The following is an 18989-nucleotide window of genomic DNA, read 5'->3' as shown; positions in this document are numbered from 1 at the left end:
ACCAACTATACTTCAATTAAAAAAAAATTTTTCCCCTCTTAACTTCCCTTTTTTTTTGGTGGTTCTGCTGTTCTCTGTCACCCAGACAGGATAATTTAGTAATCTTTGATTCATTAATTTCCTTTGCTACAGTTTGTTGTAGGAAATCCAAGATTATTCCCAGGTGTTCCCTGAAGAAACTGAAGCTTGCTAGTGGTTACTCGCCCAGGGTCACCCAACTGGTCACCACTGACACTAGTGTGCGAGCCCCAGTCTGTCTGACACCAGAACCCATACTCCCAATCACTGTGCTATCCTATTACCAAGGAGCTTTGTGATAAGGCTTTTCCAAAGGACAACTAACCTTATTACTTTGTAAACTGTGTCAAATGTTCAGTGGTTGGGATTTCTGCTGTTTACAGTACTTATACTAGGGCCTTCCCTGGTGGTGCAGTGGTTAAGAATTCGCCTGCCAATGCAGGGGACACGGGTTCGAGCCCTGGTCCGGGAAGATCCCATGTGCCTCAGAGCAACTAAGCCTGTGCGCCACAACTACTGAGCCTGTGCTCTAGACCCCACAAGCCACATCAACTACATAAGCCCGCAAGCCTAGAGCCCGTGCTCCGCAATAACAGAAGCCACTGCAATGAGAAGCCCTCGCACCACAACGAAGAGTAGCCCCCCCGTCCCCAACTAGAGAAAGCCTGCGTGCAGCACCAAAGACCCAACCCAGCCAAAAATAAATAAATAAATAGATAAAATATTTAAAAAACAGACAGTACTTATACGAGCTGTCTGCTTTCTCTGGAAATGCTGCACATATGTTATCTCTTTTATGGACACAAAAGAAATTTGTCAGTTTGCTATGCCAGATTATTTGCATTTTCCCCTTTTTGGGGGGAATAAGGAGTGGCAGTGGTGGGGTGCAGGTTCTTCATTTCTTTCCTCCCTACCAATATATGAAAGGGCTCATTTACCCACATACTTGCAAAGATTGAATGTCATGATTGAAAATAGTGTTGGCCACCAGGCATAAAAGGTATTATTTAAAATTTCTTTTCATTACTAGTGACATTGAATTTTGTGTGTGTGTGTTTATTCGTGGATGGATGATGCTCACCCACACTGGGGAAAGCCCTCTGCTTTGCTCAGGCTACCAACTGGAATGTAATCTCTTCTGGAAGCACTTCACAGCTCTACCTAGAAATGAGTCTTAATGCGATATCTAGGTGTCCCATGACCCAGTCAAGTTCATATGTAAAAGTAACCATTACAGGCACATTGTCTCACATGCCTGCCCATCCCGATGGTCAGCTATCGTCCACTCTTTGGTTTTGTCTTGGCTTTAACTGATTTTTTTCTGATCATAAAAGTAAGTTATGCTAAATGAAGATGATTTTGAAAATAGTGAAAATCATTGGTTACTCTTCTGGCAGGGGGCTTACCTTCCAAACTGTTCTGTGGGCACGTGCATACCTTTCTCGTGCTTTCAGTGAGTTCACGAGTTGACCACGTGTCTTGTTTCTTCACACAGTGCCTCCTCCCTCTGTGAACAGGGCCAGTTTGCGGGAGGTCCCAACTTGCCTCAGGATATGCCCCGAGAGGCCTGGATTGTGTGGGTTCTGCTGTCTGGGATCTTGGTGTATATGTCGACCTTGCCCTTGAGGAAGCGTGAAGCCAAGAGACAGACCTCCCTGCCCAGCCTGACAGCTTTGCCACGTTGGCTTCGTGTTCTCCTTCCTGTTGGCTGTGGGTCCTCCTTGTAGCTCCTTCAGGATGCTTTCCTTTCTTTCCCAGGGGCTGCCCACAAAACCTTTGTGGAAAATTCCTGACCTCTCCTTTACATTTCAACACCATCAAGAAAGACACTTTGATTATTTGCATGTATTTTGTAAGGGCATCGCGAGGAAAGGGTGTTGTGGCCCAGTCGTGGTGGCCTCTGTAGTTTACATTCCCTGCGGTGAAGCAGCAGATTGTGATGGCTTAGACCTAAAGCTGGCTGCAGGCTTCAAATCCTGGCTCCACGGTTTAACACCCTGGACCCCTTTATGTCTTCTTGTGCTTGACCGTAATAGGCAGTGAGAAATGCGTGCCTCCCGGGGTGTGGTGAGGATTGAAGGAACTCATGCATGCCAAGTAACTCCTTGGAGCAGCGACCAGCACATCGGAGGTGCTGAATAAATATTCCGTGGCTGTTGCACATACCTCAACCATGTGGGAGCCCTGGACTGGAAACGATTTTCTAGTCAGTGATGAGTGTTAACATTTCTTTATGTTGAACTTAGTTCCTTACATTAAAATGGCCCATCTCATGAACTCAGGCCCTGCCTGCTGCAGTTTTTTTCAGTGGACTGGTTTCTGCCTTTAGGGACTTTTTTGTGGAATTTTGTATGTTAACATAGAAGAATCTTTAGAAGTAATTTTGGCATTTAAAGATGTGGGTTTTTTTTTAGAAAATTTATTTTTAAAAAATTGATGTATAGTCGATTTACGATGTGTTAGTTTCTGGTGTACAGCAAAGTGATTCAGTTATACATACTCTTTTTCATATTCTTTTCCATTATGGTTTATTACAAGATATTGGATATAGTTCCCTGTGCTATACAGTAGGACCTTGTTGTTTATCTGTTTTATATATAGCAGTCTGTATCTGCTAATCCCAAACTGCTAATTAATCTCTCCTCCACCCCCTTTCCCCTTTGGTAACCATAAGTTTGTTTTCGAGGTATGTGAGTCTGTTTCTGTTTCATAAGTAAGTTCATTTGTGTCATTTTTTTTCCAGATTTATGTAAGTGATATCATATATTTGTCTTTCTCTGACTTATTTCACTTAGTATGATAATTGGTAGGTCCATCCCATGTTGTTATAAATGGCATTATTTCATTCTTTTTTATGGCTGAGTAATAGTCCATCGTATATATACACCACACCTTCTTTATCTATTCATCTGTCGATGGACATATAGGTTGCTTCCATGTCTTGGCTATTGTAAATAGTGCTGCTATGAACATTGGGGTGCATGTATCTTTCCACCTTAGAGTTTTCTCTGGGTATATGCCCAGGAGTGAGATTGCTGGATTATATTGCAACTCTAGTTTTAGTCTTTTGTTTTTGTTTTTGGCTGCGCTGCGTGGCTTGTGGGATTCTAGTTCCCTGACCAGGGATCAAACCCAGGCCCTCGGCAGTGGGAGTGCAGAGTCCTGACCACTGGACTGCCAGGGAATTCCCTCATTTTTAGTTTTTTTAAGGAACCTCCATAGTGTTCTCCATCATGGCTGCACCACTTTACATTCTCCCCAGCAGTGTAGGAGGGTTCCTAAGGGATGTGTTTTGTACTTGCTGGCCTTGCACTCTAGTTGTGACACATGGTGTCTGCTAACTACTTCACAACGCTTTTCAGGGAGAATGGCTCTGCTCACAGCCTCTCTGAGGAGAAGGCTCTCTGAGGACCATGGGACGTCCCCTCTCCTCTCTCTGAACTGGCTGATGTGACTAGGGAGGGACACTAGACAGCTACCTCTGTCACATCCTTCTGTGGGAAAGCAATGAGCGAGGCCATTTGGAGTCTCTTGAGAATTTTACTTTGGGAACGTAGTCGGGACAAACAGTGGGAGCTGACGTTGAAAGAATGCATCTCAGCTGATGTGAAGACAATGAAAGGGCCCTCCAGGCGATGGCAAGGCTGCAGACCCTCTGAGGAAGTAGCAGTTCCGACAACAAGGACTGATATGAAATAGAAGGAACCACAATTAGAGAAGTGAGAGAGAAGTAAACATTCAGAGAGAAGCCACGTTGTATTAACGGCAGAGAGGGCATCCCAGGGCAGGCTGTAGTGCATGTTCTCAGGACAAGTTGTTTACTTTTTTTTTTTTTCCTGGCTCTTTGCAATTGTATTCTCGTGACTTCAGTATCCCCTGCATTCAAAGGCCCTAACTTACATAGGTCCCCAAGTACTTGTAGTCCTGTTTCCCATCTCAAGGATATTCCTCATTTTGTTCCTGATGCCTCAGTGTCTCCCCTGTGGTTTACAGTGATAAAAATTTAACTCACTTTTTGGAACCGTGTTCAACCCCCATTCTGTGCTGTGTTTTTCTGATGATGTTAATGTTTTTTTGAGTTTGTCTTCCACTGAACTCCTATGAAGTTTGGTGTCTGGACCCCATGTGCAGGATGTGACGGTGATCTCTCTCCGATGGGGGTTGTGGACTTGTGGCAGTTCTTGTGATCCTGGTTTAACTCAGGGCACAAACAGGGAGGTTTTAGCCCCTCCTAAGGGTGAGTCTTATTTGATTTAAAAATTTAAAGGAAATTAATATTGAAGTGTTTGAGAGAAATGGGAGAGTTATACAGTAACTCTTGGCTTTGGTCGGCAACCAAGTTATCTAGTCTGGGCCATGAAATGGTGTTACAGTGGCCAAAGGGTGGGAAAGCTTATATTCAGTAAACCAGATGAACACCTGACATCTAAATCCCTGCTAATATTTACTTTGGGCCTTAAGCATATGCTGTGGTTAACAAGGTGGCTTTTCTTGACATTATCCCCTGTATGTGGTTTTATTTGTTTTTCTGTCTCCCCTTTCTTCAGACATTTTGGAAAGCACTTTGTTTGCCAGGTTACTATATTCAGTACCAAAATGTTTGAGTAATATTACGTTTTGTCATTGAGCTTAAATACCTGATCCGGAAGAGGAATACTTGCAAGTAGTGTTCTTCTACCGTATATTGCCTTGAACCGCAAAGTTACCCTATTTTCCTTAAAAAAAAAAAAATGGTGTATTTGTTTCCTAGGGTTGACATAACAAACTACTACAGACCGGGTGGCTGAAGCAACAGAAATGTATTGTCCCATAGTTCTGGGGGTTAGAAGTCCAAGATCAAGGTGTTGGTAGAATTGGTTCGTTCTGAGGGCTGGGAGGGTAGGGTCTGTCCCAGGCCTCGCTCCTTGATTGTAGATGGACATCTTCTCCCTGTGTCTCTACACCTTGTCTTCCCTGTATGCATGTTTCTGTGTCCAAATTTCCCCTTTTTTAAGGACACCAGTCATTGGATTAGCGCCCACCCTAATGACCTCACTTTAATTTGATAACCTCTGTAAAGACCCTGTCTCCAAACAAGGTCACATTCTGAGATACTGTGGGTTAGGACTCCAACACAGGAATTTTGGGGGGGCACAGTTGAACGCATACAAGAACACTCCTAATTACCACTGTGCCTGTAAACCAGACTTTCTTGGTACCAAAGGCATGAAGCTTCAAAGGTGATTGCCATCCTTGGGGAAGTTTTTGTGTGTAGACCCCTCAAATCATTAGGTGGAGACCCCCTGAGTCTCATTAGTTGTTGGCATGGTTTCCAGAAATTCTTGAAAGAAGTGCCGTCATCTCTCACCTGGATCAGGGCAGGGACCTCCTCACTTGTCCTCCTGCCACTGCTCTGATCCATCTTTAGCCTTTGCTCTCAGTGCAGCAGCCAAAGCGATGCTGCCGAGGGTCAGGTCACGTCCCTCGTCTGCTCCCAGCTCTCCAGAAGCCCCCCGTCTTGCTCATAATAAAAGCTCGAGTCCTTCCGGAACTGGCCCCCGTCATCCCTGACCTTGTTTCCAATCCCAGTCTTGCTGTCCCGCCCGCACTCAGGGTCAGCCGTACCATCCTGTCCCTGTCCTGCCTCCCGGTGGCCCCCTGCGTCCGGAAAGGCTTCTCCACAGTTCCCTGGGTGGCTTGCTCCTTGCGTCCTTCAGCTTTTCCACAAATGCCAGCTTTTCTGTGAGGTCTACTCAGACCCGCACAACCTCCCCACGCATTCCCATCCCCCTAACCTTTCTTCATTTTCCTCCCTGACACTTAACAACTCCCAGCATACTGTGTCATTTATTTATGTTTTATTATCTGTCTTATCTCAGATTACTGCCGCCCCCCCCCCGCCCCCGACCTGGTATGTTACCCTCTCTCATCCATTTGTGTGATTTGTTTGTTGCTGTATCCCCTGTGCCTAGAACACTGCCTGGCCAGTAAGGATAAATAAACAACACAAGTGGGTGTGGGTGTGTAGGATAAGGAAGAGAATACTGAGGAGGGAACCCTGGAATTCTGGCCACTTGGGTCTCTGTAAGTATAGGAATGAGATGAAGGTGGGTGGGATGCAGGAGGAGAACACAGTGGTTTATTGATGCAGGTGTGTGTGTGTGTGTGTGCTTGTGTCTTTCATTTTAATAAATAAAATTGTGATGGCTTTGTTCTTTTGTGCTACTTTATTTTTCAGAAGTTACCATAAAAATTGCACGGACAGGATCGTGACCATCCATATACCCTTCCTTGGACCCACCCGTTGTTTAACATCCCGTGGCATTTGCTCATCTCTTGCCTTCTGTATATACATATTCCACGGGTCCTGTCTCTCGCTGGCCTGTGCGGCCTGTTCTGTCCCTATTCATTCAGCCCTAAATGAAGTTTGCGTAGGGTCATGTGCTATAAAACCTGCCCATGTAGGAAGTAGGGACTCTGGGTCCAGCACTTTGCGTGAGAAGGGACAGTGAGAGGTCACATCTTAGTTAGATGTGACATTCTGGTTATTTTCAGTGGCGATGGGAAATCTGACACATGCTAGGCTTCTTGCCCAAAGCCACGCACCTGGAATATGGCAGAGATGGTATTTGTACCCAGGTCTGTAAGGTTATAGAGATTTTCTCCTTTTTATAAACCACAGTGCCTTTGGTTTCTCATCTGCGAAGTAGGATCAGAGACTAGATTGGCTCTAAGATTACGTTCCCTGCTAGGTCCTTTGATTTAGGCCAGGACTTGAAATCCAAATGCCTTGTGAGGCCGGGCAGATAGTTTAGGTATGTGAACCTGATGAGTGGACTACAGCAGGGAGTAGTAGGACCAGTAGTAACCAGAGGGTTTGAGAGATTCAAGTTAAAACTCTAATGAAAGGAATGATCAGAAAAGTAAGTCTCTAGGACCACCATTTTATTTTATTTTATTTTATTTATTAATTTATTTTTTTTTTGCGGTACGCGGGCCTCTCACTGTTGTGGCCTCTCCCGTTGCGGAGCACAGGCTCCGGACGTGCAGGCTCAGCGGCCATGGCTCACGGGCCCAGCCGCTCCGCGGCATGTGAGATCTTCCCAGACGGGGGCACGAACCCGTGTCCCCTGCATCGGCAGGCGGACTCTCAACCACTGCGCCACCAGGGAAGCCCTAGGACCACCCTTTTAAAATTAATTAATTAATTTTTATTGATATGGTTGATGTATAATATTATATAAGTTATAGGTGTACAACATAGTGATTCACAATTTTTGAAGGTTATACTCCATTTATAGTTATTATAAAATATTGGCTATATTCCCTGTTCTGTATGATAAATCCTTGTAGCTTATTTAGTTGTTTGCTTGTTTATTTATTTATAGCTTATTTTGTGCATAGTAGTTTGTACCTCCTAATCCCTTATCTCTGTCTTACCCCTCCTCCTTCCCTCTCCCCACTGGTACCCATTAATTTGATCTCTATATATGTGAGCCTGCTTCTTTTGTGTTATATTTTGTTGTATTATTTTAGATTCCATATATAAGTGATATCATACAGTATTTGTCTTTCTCTCTCAGACTTATTTCACTTAGCACAATAATATACTCCCAAGTCCATCCATGTTGTTGCAAATGGCAAAAATTTCATTCTTTTTTATGGCTGAGTAGTATTCCATTGTATATTTATTATCACATCTTCTTTATCTATTCATCTGCTGATGGACACTTAGGTTGCTTCCCTATTCTGGCAATTGTAAATAGTGCTGCTATTAACACTGAGGTGCAGGGTTTTTTTTTTTTTTTTTTTTTGCAGTACGCAGGCCTGTCACTGTTGTGGCCTTTCCCGTTGCAGAGCACAGGCTCCTGATGCGCAGACCCAGTGGCCATGGCTCGTGGGCCTAGCTGCTCTGTGGCATGTGGGATCCTCCCGGACTGGGACATGAACCCATGTCCCCTGCATCAGCAGGCAGGCTCTCAACCACTGTGCCACCAGGGAAGCCCCCAGGTATCTTTTTGAATTAGTGTTTTCATTTTTTTCAGATATATTACCCAGGAGTGGAATTTCTGGGTCATACGGTAGTTCTATTTTTAGCTCTTTGAGAAACCTGCATATTGTTTTCCACACTGGATGCACCAGTTTACATTCCCACCAACAGTGTGGGAGGGTTCCCTTTTCCCCACATCCGTGCCAACATTTGTTATTTGTGGTCTTTTTGATGATAGCCATTCTGACAGGTGTGAGGTGATATCTCATTGTTGTTTTAATTTGCATTTCTCTGATGATTAATGATGTTGAGCATCTTTTCACATGTCTGGCCATCTGTATGTCTTCTTTGGAAGGATGTCTATTCAGTTCTTATGCCCATTTTTTAATTGGGTTGTTTATTTTTTTGATGTTGAGCTGCATGAGCTGCTTGTATATTTTGGAGATTAATCCTTTGTCAATTGCTTTGTTTGCAAATATTTTCTCCCATTCAGTAGGTTGTCTTTTTGTTTTGTCGATGGTTTCCTTGGTTGTACAAAAGCTTTCAGGACTACCAGTTTTTGTTGCTCAGGTTTAGGTGTTTCTCCGGACATGTCAGCCATCCTAGTTTTCAACATGCAGTCTTGTCATTACATTGTTTGTCAGCTCTTCTTGTTTTCTCGTGTGATTAGAGAAGGTGGAGGCTGAGAGTGTGTTGTCCTGGATATTCTTTTTCATACTTCAACACTTCCCCTTACCGCAAAACACGCGTGTACACACACACACACGTGTGTGTCCTTTGCAGCCTCTCTCTGGGTCATGCTGTCCAACTGGTGGGCCATGTATACCTCACTAACCTGGACCCCTGTTACTATCATTCTGTGCCTCACTGAGTTGTACTAAAACTGGGTTCTGTGCTAAAACCTGGATTCTAGTTAGTGCTCTCCTTGAACTAGGTGTGTGAAACTGAGCTAGTTGTCCAAAGTTGTACTTTCATTTCCCGACGGTTCAGTGAGGGTGAGACTGTCAGTGATTTTCAGGTTGGGTCCTGCAGGGTGTGGTTTCACTGGGGAGCACTCAGTGGGAGGTGGGGACCACTTGGGCAGGGTTCTTCATCCTACCTCCACCTGAGCAGCTTTGATTATCTAGTTGTGAAATCTTGGACAAGTTGCTTGACCTGTGTATGTCAGTTTTCTCCTCTGTAAAATGGGCATAATGACAGAACCTGCCTCACAGAGTTGCGGTGATACTCAAATGAGTCAATAAATGTAAAGTGGTTAGGAGAGTACCTGACATTATCAGGTATGGTAGGCAGCATAATGGCCCTCCAAAAGATGTCCCTTCCTTCCTAATTCCCTGGAACCTGTGAATGTTACTTTAGGTGGCAAAAAAGACTTAGCAGGTGCAATTAAAGATCTTGAGGCGGTGAGATTATCCTGGGTTATCATGGTGGACCTGTTGTAATCATGATGATCCTTAAAAGAGTATGAGAAGGAGATGTGATGACAGAAGCAGAGGTCGGAGTGATGTGAGTGGTGGCCGGGCGCCAAGAGCCGGGAACGTGGGCATCCTCTAGGAGCTGGAAAAGGCAAGGGAATGGATTCTCCCCAAGATCCCCGAGAAGGAGTACAGCCCCGAGAGACCCATTTTGGACTTCTGACCTCCAGAAATATAAAATAATAAACTTGCATTGTTTTAGGCCACTCAGTTGGTGGTAGTTCCTTACAGCAGCAGTAGGAAAATAATAGACATGTTAGCTGTTTTTTCTGTTCTCACTGTAAATAAGATTTTTCTCTGAACAAAGGGATGTGTGGCCAAAGACAGCTTGAAAACCAGGAGGCTGGGTGATCGCCAGCCTGCACTTCTCATCTGACAGCCTGCTGTGGCAGGTGCTCTCTCTGTACGCAGACCCTCGGCCAAGAAGACTGTCCGTGTTTGCTGAGTGCGTGCAGTGCAGCTGAAGTCTGGAATGGGGGGGGGCGGTGAAGGTTGAGGGGTGATGTCCAGTGTGGACCTGCCTGTGGATTCTCTGCAGTGCCCAGGGCACTCCCTTCTTAAATCTTCTTCATCATGAGTTGGTCACTTTGATCAACAGCTATCTGGTTGTCTGTCATGTATCATACTGGGTCTTGAGTCCAGGTTTATGCATCTGTTTTGAGGCATCTGCATCTTTGGGGACTCAGCTTGTGTTCCTTTACCCCATACATTTGTCACTTCAGGTCAATCTAGTGACTTTAGATGGTGTTTATTCTCTGATTAAGAAGAACTCACTACACAGCTGCTCCGGTTGGGCTGGAATCGGAGAGTTAGGGCCAGGAGGACCTTGACCTAGCCGTCACAGAGACCGTGCCGGCCCTTGAGCTGCTCCTAGAACAGCTTGTGATGTGGCCTTCAGGCCTCCACTAGCCCAGTAATGCATTTGGGGCTTGGGAGACGTTCGCACCACTTCAAACATCTATCTAGTGAGTTATTTTCTTGCTTTTTGACTGGTACAGAGAGGCCGGAATGCTACTCTTGTACATAGCGCTGTTGTCAGTTCTGTAACTCTGGAAACCACGAAGGAAAATGAGAAGCCAGTCCACAGTGCTGGAGGAATTTTGTTTCACTTCCAAGTTCCTTGGATTAACATTAGCATTATTTCCTTGGTATGAATCTGACGTGAAAGATATTAAGTTCTTAAGAGTCTGTACCCTGTTCTTCTCTAAATAAAACATGGAAGAATTTGGGGACTTGTTTTGATGGGCAGGATGGGTAGCAGAGCTTCCCCTGGCAGAGTCTTTGCATGTTTGACAATCTAGTGATTTGGGTCTCACCATGCGGAGGAATGTGAGCTTCTAAGTGCAATTTTGCCTGTTTGGAAAAAGAGTTTAGAATCCAATAGGGTTGGTGAAGAATCCTGAGCTTCACATTTAGTGAGTGAGAAAGGTGCATTTCTTTGCTGTTTCATTTTTCTTTTCAAGCCCGGAATTAGCCTGCCACGTTTCCTCAGGTATACCACTTAGTGCTTTGGTGGGGCCCAAAGTTCCAGGAGAGAGTTACAACCTTATTCGCAGGGCCGGGCTTGTCACTTCAGGGGCTCTCATGTACCCAGAAGGCTGTTTAGCAGTGAAGTAGACCAACCCGATGAGAGAGGTTTCCCACCTTGCTGGTGCCTGCATACGTCTAATAGTTCATGATCCTCACTGCAAACTGTTCATAGGCGGCTGTGCTGTAAGAAAGAATTTTCTCATTTGTCAAACCGTCAAGGGTGACCAGGGGCAATTCCTGCCAGTGTCTGGAGGTTCTCTGAACCTGGATTTAAACTGTGGTTAGATCTCTCCACGTGGTGTGCTGCTTCTCAAACTCAGCAGGTCTCAAACACAACTGCTCATCTCTCAAACTGCTCCTAACCCTGGGAAGACTTTTAGCGCCTGTGTTTTTCTTTCCCATTGGTCTGCAGATCAAAGACCTAAAAGTCTTACTCTGGGAGACTCTGAAGTGGCAAGTTTATCTGAAAGTGTGCAGGTCACTTCAATTCTTTTAAGTTAGCTGTGGCATTTTGTGCACACGCAGGCTTGGCGTTATCCATCGATATATGCCAGCCTTGTGTGGAGAAAGTGGAACGCTCCTGCACTGTTGGTGGGAATGTAAGTTGATACAGCCACTATGGAGAACAGTATGGAGCTTCCTTAAAAAACGAAAACTAGAACTACCATATGACCCAGCAATCCCACTACTGGGCATATACCCAGAGAAACCATAATTCAAAGAGACTCATGTACCACATTGTTCACTGCAGCACTATTTACAATAGCCAGGACATGGAAGCAACCTAAGTGTCCATTGACAGATGAATGGATATAAAGAAGATGTGGCACATATGTATAATGGAATATTACTCAGCCATAAAAAGGAACGAAATTGAGTTCTTTGTAATGAGGTGGATGAACCTAGTCTGTCATACAGTGAAGTAAGAAAGAGAAAAACAAATACTGTATGCTTAACGCACATATGTGGAATCTAAAAAAACGGTACTGATAAACCTAGTGGCAGGGCAGGAATAAAGACACAGACGTAGAGAATGGACTTGAGGACACAGTGGGGGAAGGGCAAGCTGGGACAAAGTGAGAGAGTGGCATGGACATGTATACACTACCAAATGTAAAGTGGATGGTTAGTGGGAAGCTGATGCATAACAGAGGGAGATCAGCTCAGTGCTTTGTTACCACCTAGAGGGGTGGGATAGGGAGGGTGGGAGGGAAGGAGATGCACGAGGGAGGGGATATGGGGATATATATATACTTATAGCTGATTCACTTTGTTGTACAGCAGAAACTAACACAACGTTGTAAAGCAATTACACTACCATAAAGATATTAAAAAATATATATATATATGCCAGCCTTGAAGGTGTTTCAGGGGAGCATGTTAATTTACAGTCTTCAGGGATTAGCATGCAGGAGAGGACTGGGGGCATGGAGGCACACATATGTGAATTTTTCATTTAGAGTTCTACATTAGAGCCATTAAGATAATAGTTGAGATCTGTGCACGGGCCCTGGGAATAATGTTAAATCTCCCGCAAGTCAGAATGATGTGATGCAAAAGATGTTGGTAGAAGCTTGAGAAACCAAGGAGTCGATCCTTTGCCTCCAGGACATGATACCAACCGTCTAAAGAGGTCTGTGACCTTGATCAAGTCACTAATCTATCGCTGAATCTACTTAACCCATTTGTAAAATAAGGTAACATCAACACCTACCCTGCAGGCTGGTTATAAGGGATAAATGAAATAATATCTGTGAGTCCATTAGCATAGAGTAGGCACTGAATAAAGGCAGTCCTATCTAGTGGACCCTTCACCATCTTCCCCTGGTAGAGGAGTACTGCCAGCCTTTGTGATTTAGACTGTTTGAGTTTCATGTGTGATGATAAACCATTATCTTTTGCACAAAGCATCTTTGTGCTTTTTTTTTTTTTTTTTTTTTGCGGTACGCGGGCCTCTCACTGTTGTGGCCTCTCCCGTTGCGGAGCACAGGCTCCGGACGCGCAGGCTCAGCGGCCACGGCTCACGGGCCCAGCCGCTCCGCGGCATGTGGGATCTTCCCGAACCGGGGCACGAACCCGTGTCCCCTGCATCGGCAGGCGGACTCTCAACCACTGCGCCACCAGGGAAGCCCATCTTTGTGCTTTTTTAATGGACTGTACTAAATGTAGTAAACTGTCTTATGATTTTATGTTATGTTTGGAAAGGCAGAAGATACCTATAAAAGTATAAACTACATGAGAATAAATTTAGAATGTACTACATAATGGACAGGTGATAAATTTATGATTTTTAAATGGAACTGGAGTTTGGTGTGGTCCAATTTTTAAACAATAACAATTTTGCATAAGAATTCTAATAACACCAGAAAAGTCAACAGAGAGAAAAAATTATATGCTAAAATAAAGCATGATGTAACTACAGTACCTAGCACAGAGGTAAGAGAGAAAAGCATGCTATTTACATAGGGAGAAATATATAGTATTAGCTGTGCAAACGAACCCAAATTCAGTCTATTGTTATAAACATTTTCAACTAATGAGATTAGGAATTATGAAATACGTGTTGAAAAACAGATGCATTTAAATTTTAGCTTTCTGGAGAGTATCCTGCCCTGACCATAAAAAAGCATGATCTTTAAGATATCCTTTGACCTGGTAATTTAAAAAAAATAAATTTATTTATTTATTTTTTATGTATATGTTTTTGGCTGCATTGGGTCTTCGTTGCTGCGCGCAGGCTTTCTCTAGTTGCGGTGAGCGGGGGCTACTCTTCATTGTGGTGCGCGGGCTTCTCATTGCGGTGGCTTCTCTTGTTGTGGAGCACGGGCTCTAGCCACATGGGCTTCAGTAGTTGTGACACGCGGTCTCAGTACTTGTGGCTCGTGGGCTCTAGAGCGCAGGCTCAGTAGTTGTGGCTCCGTGGCATGTGGGATCTTCCCAGACCAGGGCTCGAACCCGTGTCCCCTGCATTGGCAGGTGGATTCTTAACCACTGCACCACCAGGGAAGTCCCTGATCTGGTAATTTTGGATAAAATACTCAAAGGAAACAGCTCCAGAGGGGAAAAATAGAATTTATACCAGTATTTATAGTTATATGCATATAATAAGACACATTTGTATATTATTTATATATAATATATAACATTTATAAATAAATACCTATAGACATACACATATAAACACACATACACACATATATACACGTATACACACACACACACAACCAATTACGTGCCCCTTTTGAGAACTGGCAGAGCAAACATTAGCAAAATGGAATAAAGTTATTAGAAATGATACTAAGCCCACACGCTTAATATTTGGAAAGAAATAAATTCAAAATAAATTCAAATAAAATAATGGATATTCTGCAGCAGAATAGATAACCTGGGGGAAATACTGACTAACTAAGGCAGTGTCAGGTGATCGGTGCTATGAAGAAGATTAAGCGCTGTGGAATCGAGAAGAATTTAGGGCAGAGGAGTGATGCTTCTTTGGGGATGATGGTGCGAGGGGGAGGGTTCTGTGAAGGAGCCAGCCAGGTGAAGGTGGGGCTGGGGACGGAGCCCTTCCAGGGGTGGGACAGCACTTTGAAGCCTGTCAGTGCCCTTCTGGAATGAGTTGGGCATGTGTGAACCAAGAGCAAGCCAGTGTGGCCAGATCGTAGGGGATAATGGTAGGTTTCCTGGATTACAACAGAATAGTTAACTTGGGAGTGACCCCAATAGCCAGGCTTTACTTTTTTTTTTTTTGTGGTACACGGGCCTCTCACTGTTGTGGCGTCTCCCGTTGCGGAGCACAGGCTCCGGACGTGCAGGCTCAGCGGCCATGGCTCACGGGTCCAGCCGCTCCGCGGCATGTGGGATCTTCCCGGACCGGGGCACGAACCCGTGTCCCCTGCATTGGCAGGCGGACTCTCAACCACTGCGCCACCAGGGAAGCCCAAGGCTTTACTTTTTTATGGTTAAAACATTTTTATTGTTTAGTCATGAAATTATGTTGAAAGTACAGAAGTATATGAACCAAGCGTATGTTTTAAAGAAGAAAGATAAAGCAGATATCCGTAGACTCACCACTAGGTTATCAACTAAAATACCTTTAATCCCCTTGTAGCTGTCTGACTGTCCCCCTTCCTTGCTTCCAGTGGTAAACATGTGTGACTTTTGAGATAATGACTTACTTGCTGTTGTGTAAGTTTGTGACCTATATGTGCAATCCAAACACAGGGTTAGTATAGCTTGCTTTGAACTTTATATGAAAGAGCCATACCGTGTGTATTCTTTCATGACTTGCTTCTTTCTCTCCAAATTGTGAGGTTAACCTGAGTTGATACATAGATGTATTGTTATTTTTACTTTATAACGTATGAATATAGTATAATTGAGTCATTTGTTGGTTATTGATTGGTATTTGCTTTTCCAATGTTTGGCTATTGCTGTGGTCAGTTCTGCTCTAGAAAGTACATGTCTGTAAGTACACGTGTGCAAAAGTTTATCTTGGGAATTTACCTAGAAGGTCAATTTGGAGTTGTAGGATATCATCAAACTTACTAGAAAATGCCCAAGTACTTAAAAGGGAATTATACCAGTTTTTACCCTCGCTGGCAGTATATGAGAATTTTTGTTGCTCGACATACACCAGCTCTTGAGGTTGCCAGACTTAATTTTTGCCAATCTCGTGAGTGTATTGAGGTATGTTGAGGTTTTCTTTTCCCTTTTTAATCACTAATGGTTTTTGAGCACCTTTTCATGTGGTTTTGGGCCATTTGGATTTCCTTTACTTCCTTCTGTGAAGGGCCTTTTCAGGTGTTTTGCCCCATTTTTTATTGGCCTTTCTGCCTTACCTCAGTGATTCATAGCTGTTATTTGTACCTTTGGGGTGTGTGCTTTTCTTCACTCTGTTTATGTCTTTAAAATTTTAATGCAGTCAAATTTTTTAATCTTTCTATATTAGTCTATTTATTGCTTTGTAACAAATCACCCCCACCTCTAGTGGCCTAAACAGCAGCCATTTATTTATTTCAGTTTGGACTCAGCTCACTGGGCAGTATGGTCTCATCTGGACTGCTTCCTGCATGGCGGGAAGCTCTGCTTCTGAGGGTGGGATGTCTGACCGATGGGGCAATAGGTAGGGGGCCTGGGTGACATGTCTTTCATCACCCAGCAGGCTAGTGTGGGCTTGATCACGTGGACACCAGAGGCTTCCAAGGGAGTGGAGCGTGGGCGTGCAAAGGTTCTAGAGCTAGAGGCTCTGAATTAGCACAGTGTCACTTCTACCACGTTCTTTGGCTGCAAAACCAGCCCGGATTCAAGGGGTGGGAAAATAGACGCTACCTTTTACCCGAGGAGCTGCAGAGTCCCATTGAAAAGAGAAGCTCCTACAAAGGAGGGGTGGAGAATTCAGACCATGCTTGCAATCCATCACATTTTACATTATGGTTTTGCTTTTCTTCTCTACTCCAAGGGTAAGAAATTACAATCCTGTATCATCTTCTGAAACGTTTCTGGTTTAGCTTTGGAAGAATGAAGTTTCAAAAACTGTGACAGTGGAGGATGTTCATAATGGGGGAAGATATGCATGTGTCCGGGCAGGGAGTCTAGGGGAAATCTCTGTACCTTGTGCCCAGCTTTGCTGTGAACCTAAAACTACTCCAAAATAGAGTCTGTTAAGAAAAAGTAAAACATGAAACCAGACCACGACAGCAGCTGAAAGAGCTGGTGAGCATGATTAGAAAGTTTAAGAAGCTTGTCGAGGAGGGCATTGGGGAACCATTGTACTTAATGATTGGAGGTCAAGAGTTGGTTAAAGAGCTTCCCTGGTGGTGCAGTGGTTGAGAGTCCGCCTGCCAATGCAGGGGACACGGGTTTGTGCCCCGGTCCGAGAAGATCCCACATGCTGCGGAGCGGCTGGGCCCGGGAGCCATGCCTCTGGGCCTGCGCGTCCGGAGCCTGTGCTCCACAATGGGAGAGGCCACAACAGTGAGAGGCCCGCGTACCGCAAAAAAAAAAAAAAAAAAAAAAAGAGTTGGTTAAAAAAAAAAGAGCATTTTCCAATGTAAAAATAATTTTTTGCTTTCATTCCTTGTCAGCTATAATACAACGACTAAAAAAGAGAAGATTGGTGCTCCTACTATCTTACCAACTTATTCAAAACAGCCCTCAGCATTCATACTGTGTGCTTCTCTTTTGTTCATATTTATTTTTTTGAATACTCTTATCAGCAATTATGGATTGTGTTTTGTTTTTTTCAACTTTTCAGTTTGCTTGACGTGAAGTTTTACTTTAACACAGTCTGTCAGTATTCATTGTAGTGAGCCTGGATCCATACAGGGTGCAGGAGTCGGGAAGCAGCCTTCTTTGAAAGTGCTTTAGAACAGAGGCAGAATTGTACCCTGGTGAGGGCATGGGTTTTGGACAAATGGCTCTGGAATAGATCAGACCTTTGCTGATGTAGTACCTGTGTGACTTTGTGCCAGTTATTTAATATCTCGGAGCTTTGGCACTCCACGGTAAAATAGAGATAATCTTTATTTTATATATCTCTCAAGAGTATTGAGTAAAGTTAAAAATACACCTATTCTCTAGCATGGTGCATGGCCCATAAAATAACTGTTAGCCTGTTGTAGAAGCAGGGTTTTCCACTATTTTCTATGACTCGACAATAAAAAGAAAAAAAAATGAGGACCTGTAGGTCTTTTGCAGAATGAATTCTTTCTGCCCCTTAAGCGTGGCCTTTGGTTTCCCTTCCCGCTGCTGTTTACTATGAACACTCTTTGAATCTTCTGGCTTTCTCTGGCTGGAGTTGGACCATCAGTTAAGGGCATCTGGCTGGCTGACTTTGAGCTTTGAGACCCTTAATATTTGAAACGCTGGCAGCCAGCTGGATCTCATCCAGCCCTGGGAGATACTATCAGGTGTGTGTGCCCCTAATCATAGCCAGAACTTTTGCATCTGGGAAGTTCTGACCTGAGTGAGTAGAGAAAGGGAAAGTGCTCCCGGGAACAATATATATATATATATATATATATATATTTCTCCTGCACCTGCTCCATCCCAGAGCATTAGCATAGAAGACAAGCCACCAGAGAGTGCCCGGGTGGGATGATGGGCCCCTTGGCTGAGGAGTTGGGTTGTGTCTCCTCACAGCTCACGTGGAGGAGAGCTCTACAGCTCTGCCATCTGAGGAGGAATCAATTCCTGCGAAGCCTTGACCTGAAACAGGGACCCAAGTAATCACTCCGTCTTTCTTTCCAGGTCTTTCGGCAGCCCAGCGGAAGTTTGCTCATTCACTCAGAGACTTCAAATTTGAGTTTATCGGCGATGCAGAGACTGATGATGAACGCTGCATAGGTGCGTAAAGACCGGGCTTTGGTTGGCTTTCCTTTGCTTTGGCCATGAAATAATCATTCCTTTCTTTTTACAGACGCTTCGTTACGTGAATTTTCTAACTTTCTGAAGAATCTGGAAGAGCAGAGAGAAATTATGGTGAGTGGTGAGGTGTAAAATAACAAGTCCATCTTTAAGTGGGGTGGAAGTCTGGGTTTAGGAGGTGGTTCTGGTAGAAGTTTTGGTGCATTTGTCCGTGGATGAATAGTGCACAGTAATGGAAAGATCCCCAGATGAGGTTTGGGGAGCCTGGATTTCTAGTTCCCCGGGGGTGCCGACCATGGTGACGATCTTGGATAAGTTGCTGGACCTCTAGACCAAGGCCCTGTGTCTTCATCTGTAAAATACTGTGTTGAAGTATATCAGTGCTTTCTAGATTTTTGTTAGCCCTGGAGCAGTTGCATTTAAATCGAGTCTCATGCAGAATCTTAATATGTTAAGAAGACAAAAGCAGAAAATCTCATGGAGAGGACAGCAGGGCACAGTTGGAGCTTGCCTCAGTCTTCTGTGGATTTCTAGGCTGTGTGGAGAGGAAGAGAGCTCGAACCTGGAAGTCTTTAAAATCCCACTTTGCCTTGAGATACATGATCACAGTAGTAGTGAATAAGAGCTAC

General features: G+C 44.2%; 1 protein-coding gene across 2 annotated transcripts in view; it reads left to right on the top strand.

Annotated features, from left to right (window-relative positions):
- The window catches only part of ARHGAP10 (Rho GTPase activating protein 10), a 337729-nt gene that overhangs the window by 66317 nt on the left and 252423 nt on the right, over window positions 1-18989 (top strand). For both annotated transcript variants that reach the window (XM_082605670.1, XM_082605669.1), the window contains exons 2-3: window positions 18244-18339; window positions 18413-18474. In XM_082605670.1, the coding sequence (XP_082461796.1) occupies window positions 18244-18339; window positions 18413-18474 (158 nt within the window). The remainder of the gene's footprint in view (window positions 1-18243; window positions 18340-18412; window positions 18475-18989) is intronic.

The sequence above is a fragment of the Mesoplodon mirus genome, assembly GCF_964341445.2.
Source record: "Mesoplodon mirus genome assembly, chromosome: 2".
Taxonomy (NCBI): Eukaryota; Metazoa; Chordata; class Mammalia; order Artiodactyla; family Ziphiidae; genus Mesoplodon; species Mesoplodon mirus.
Note: the sequence above shows the minus strand (reverse complement) of the source record. Positions and strands in the feature narration are given on the sequence as shown.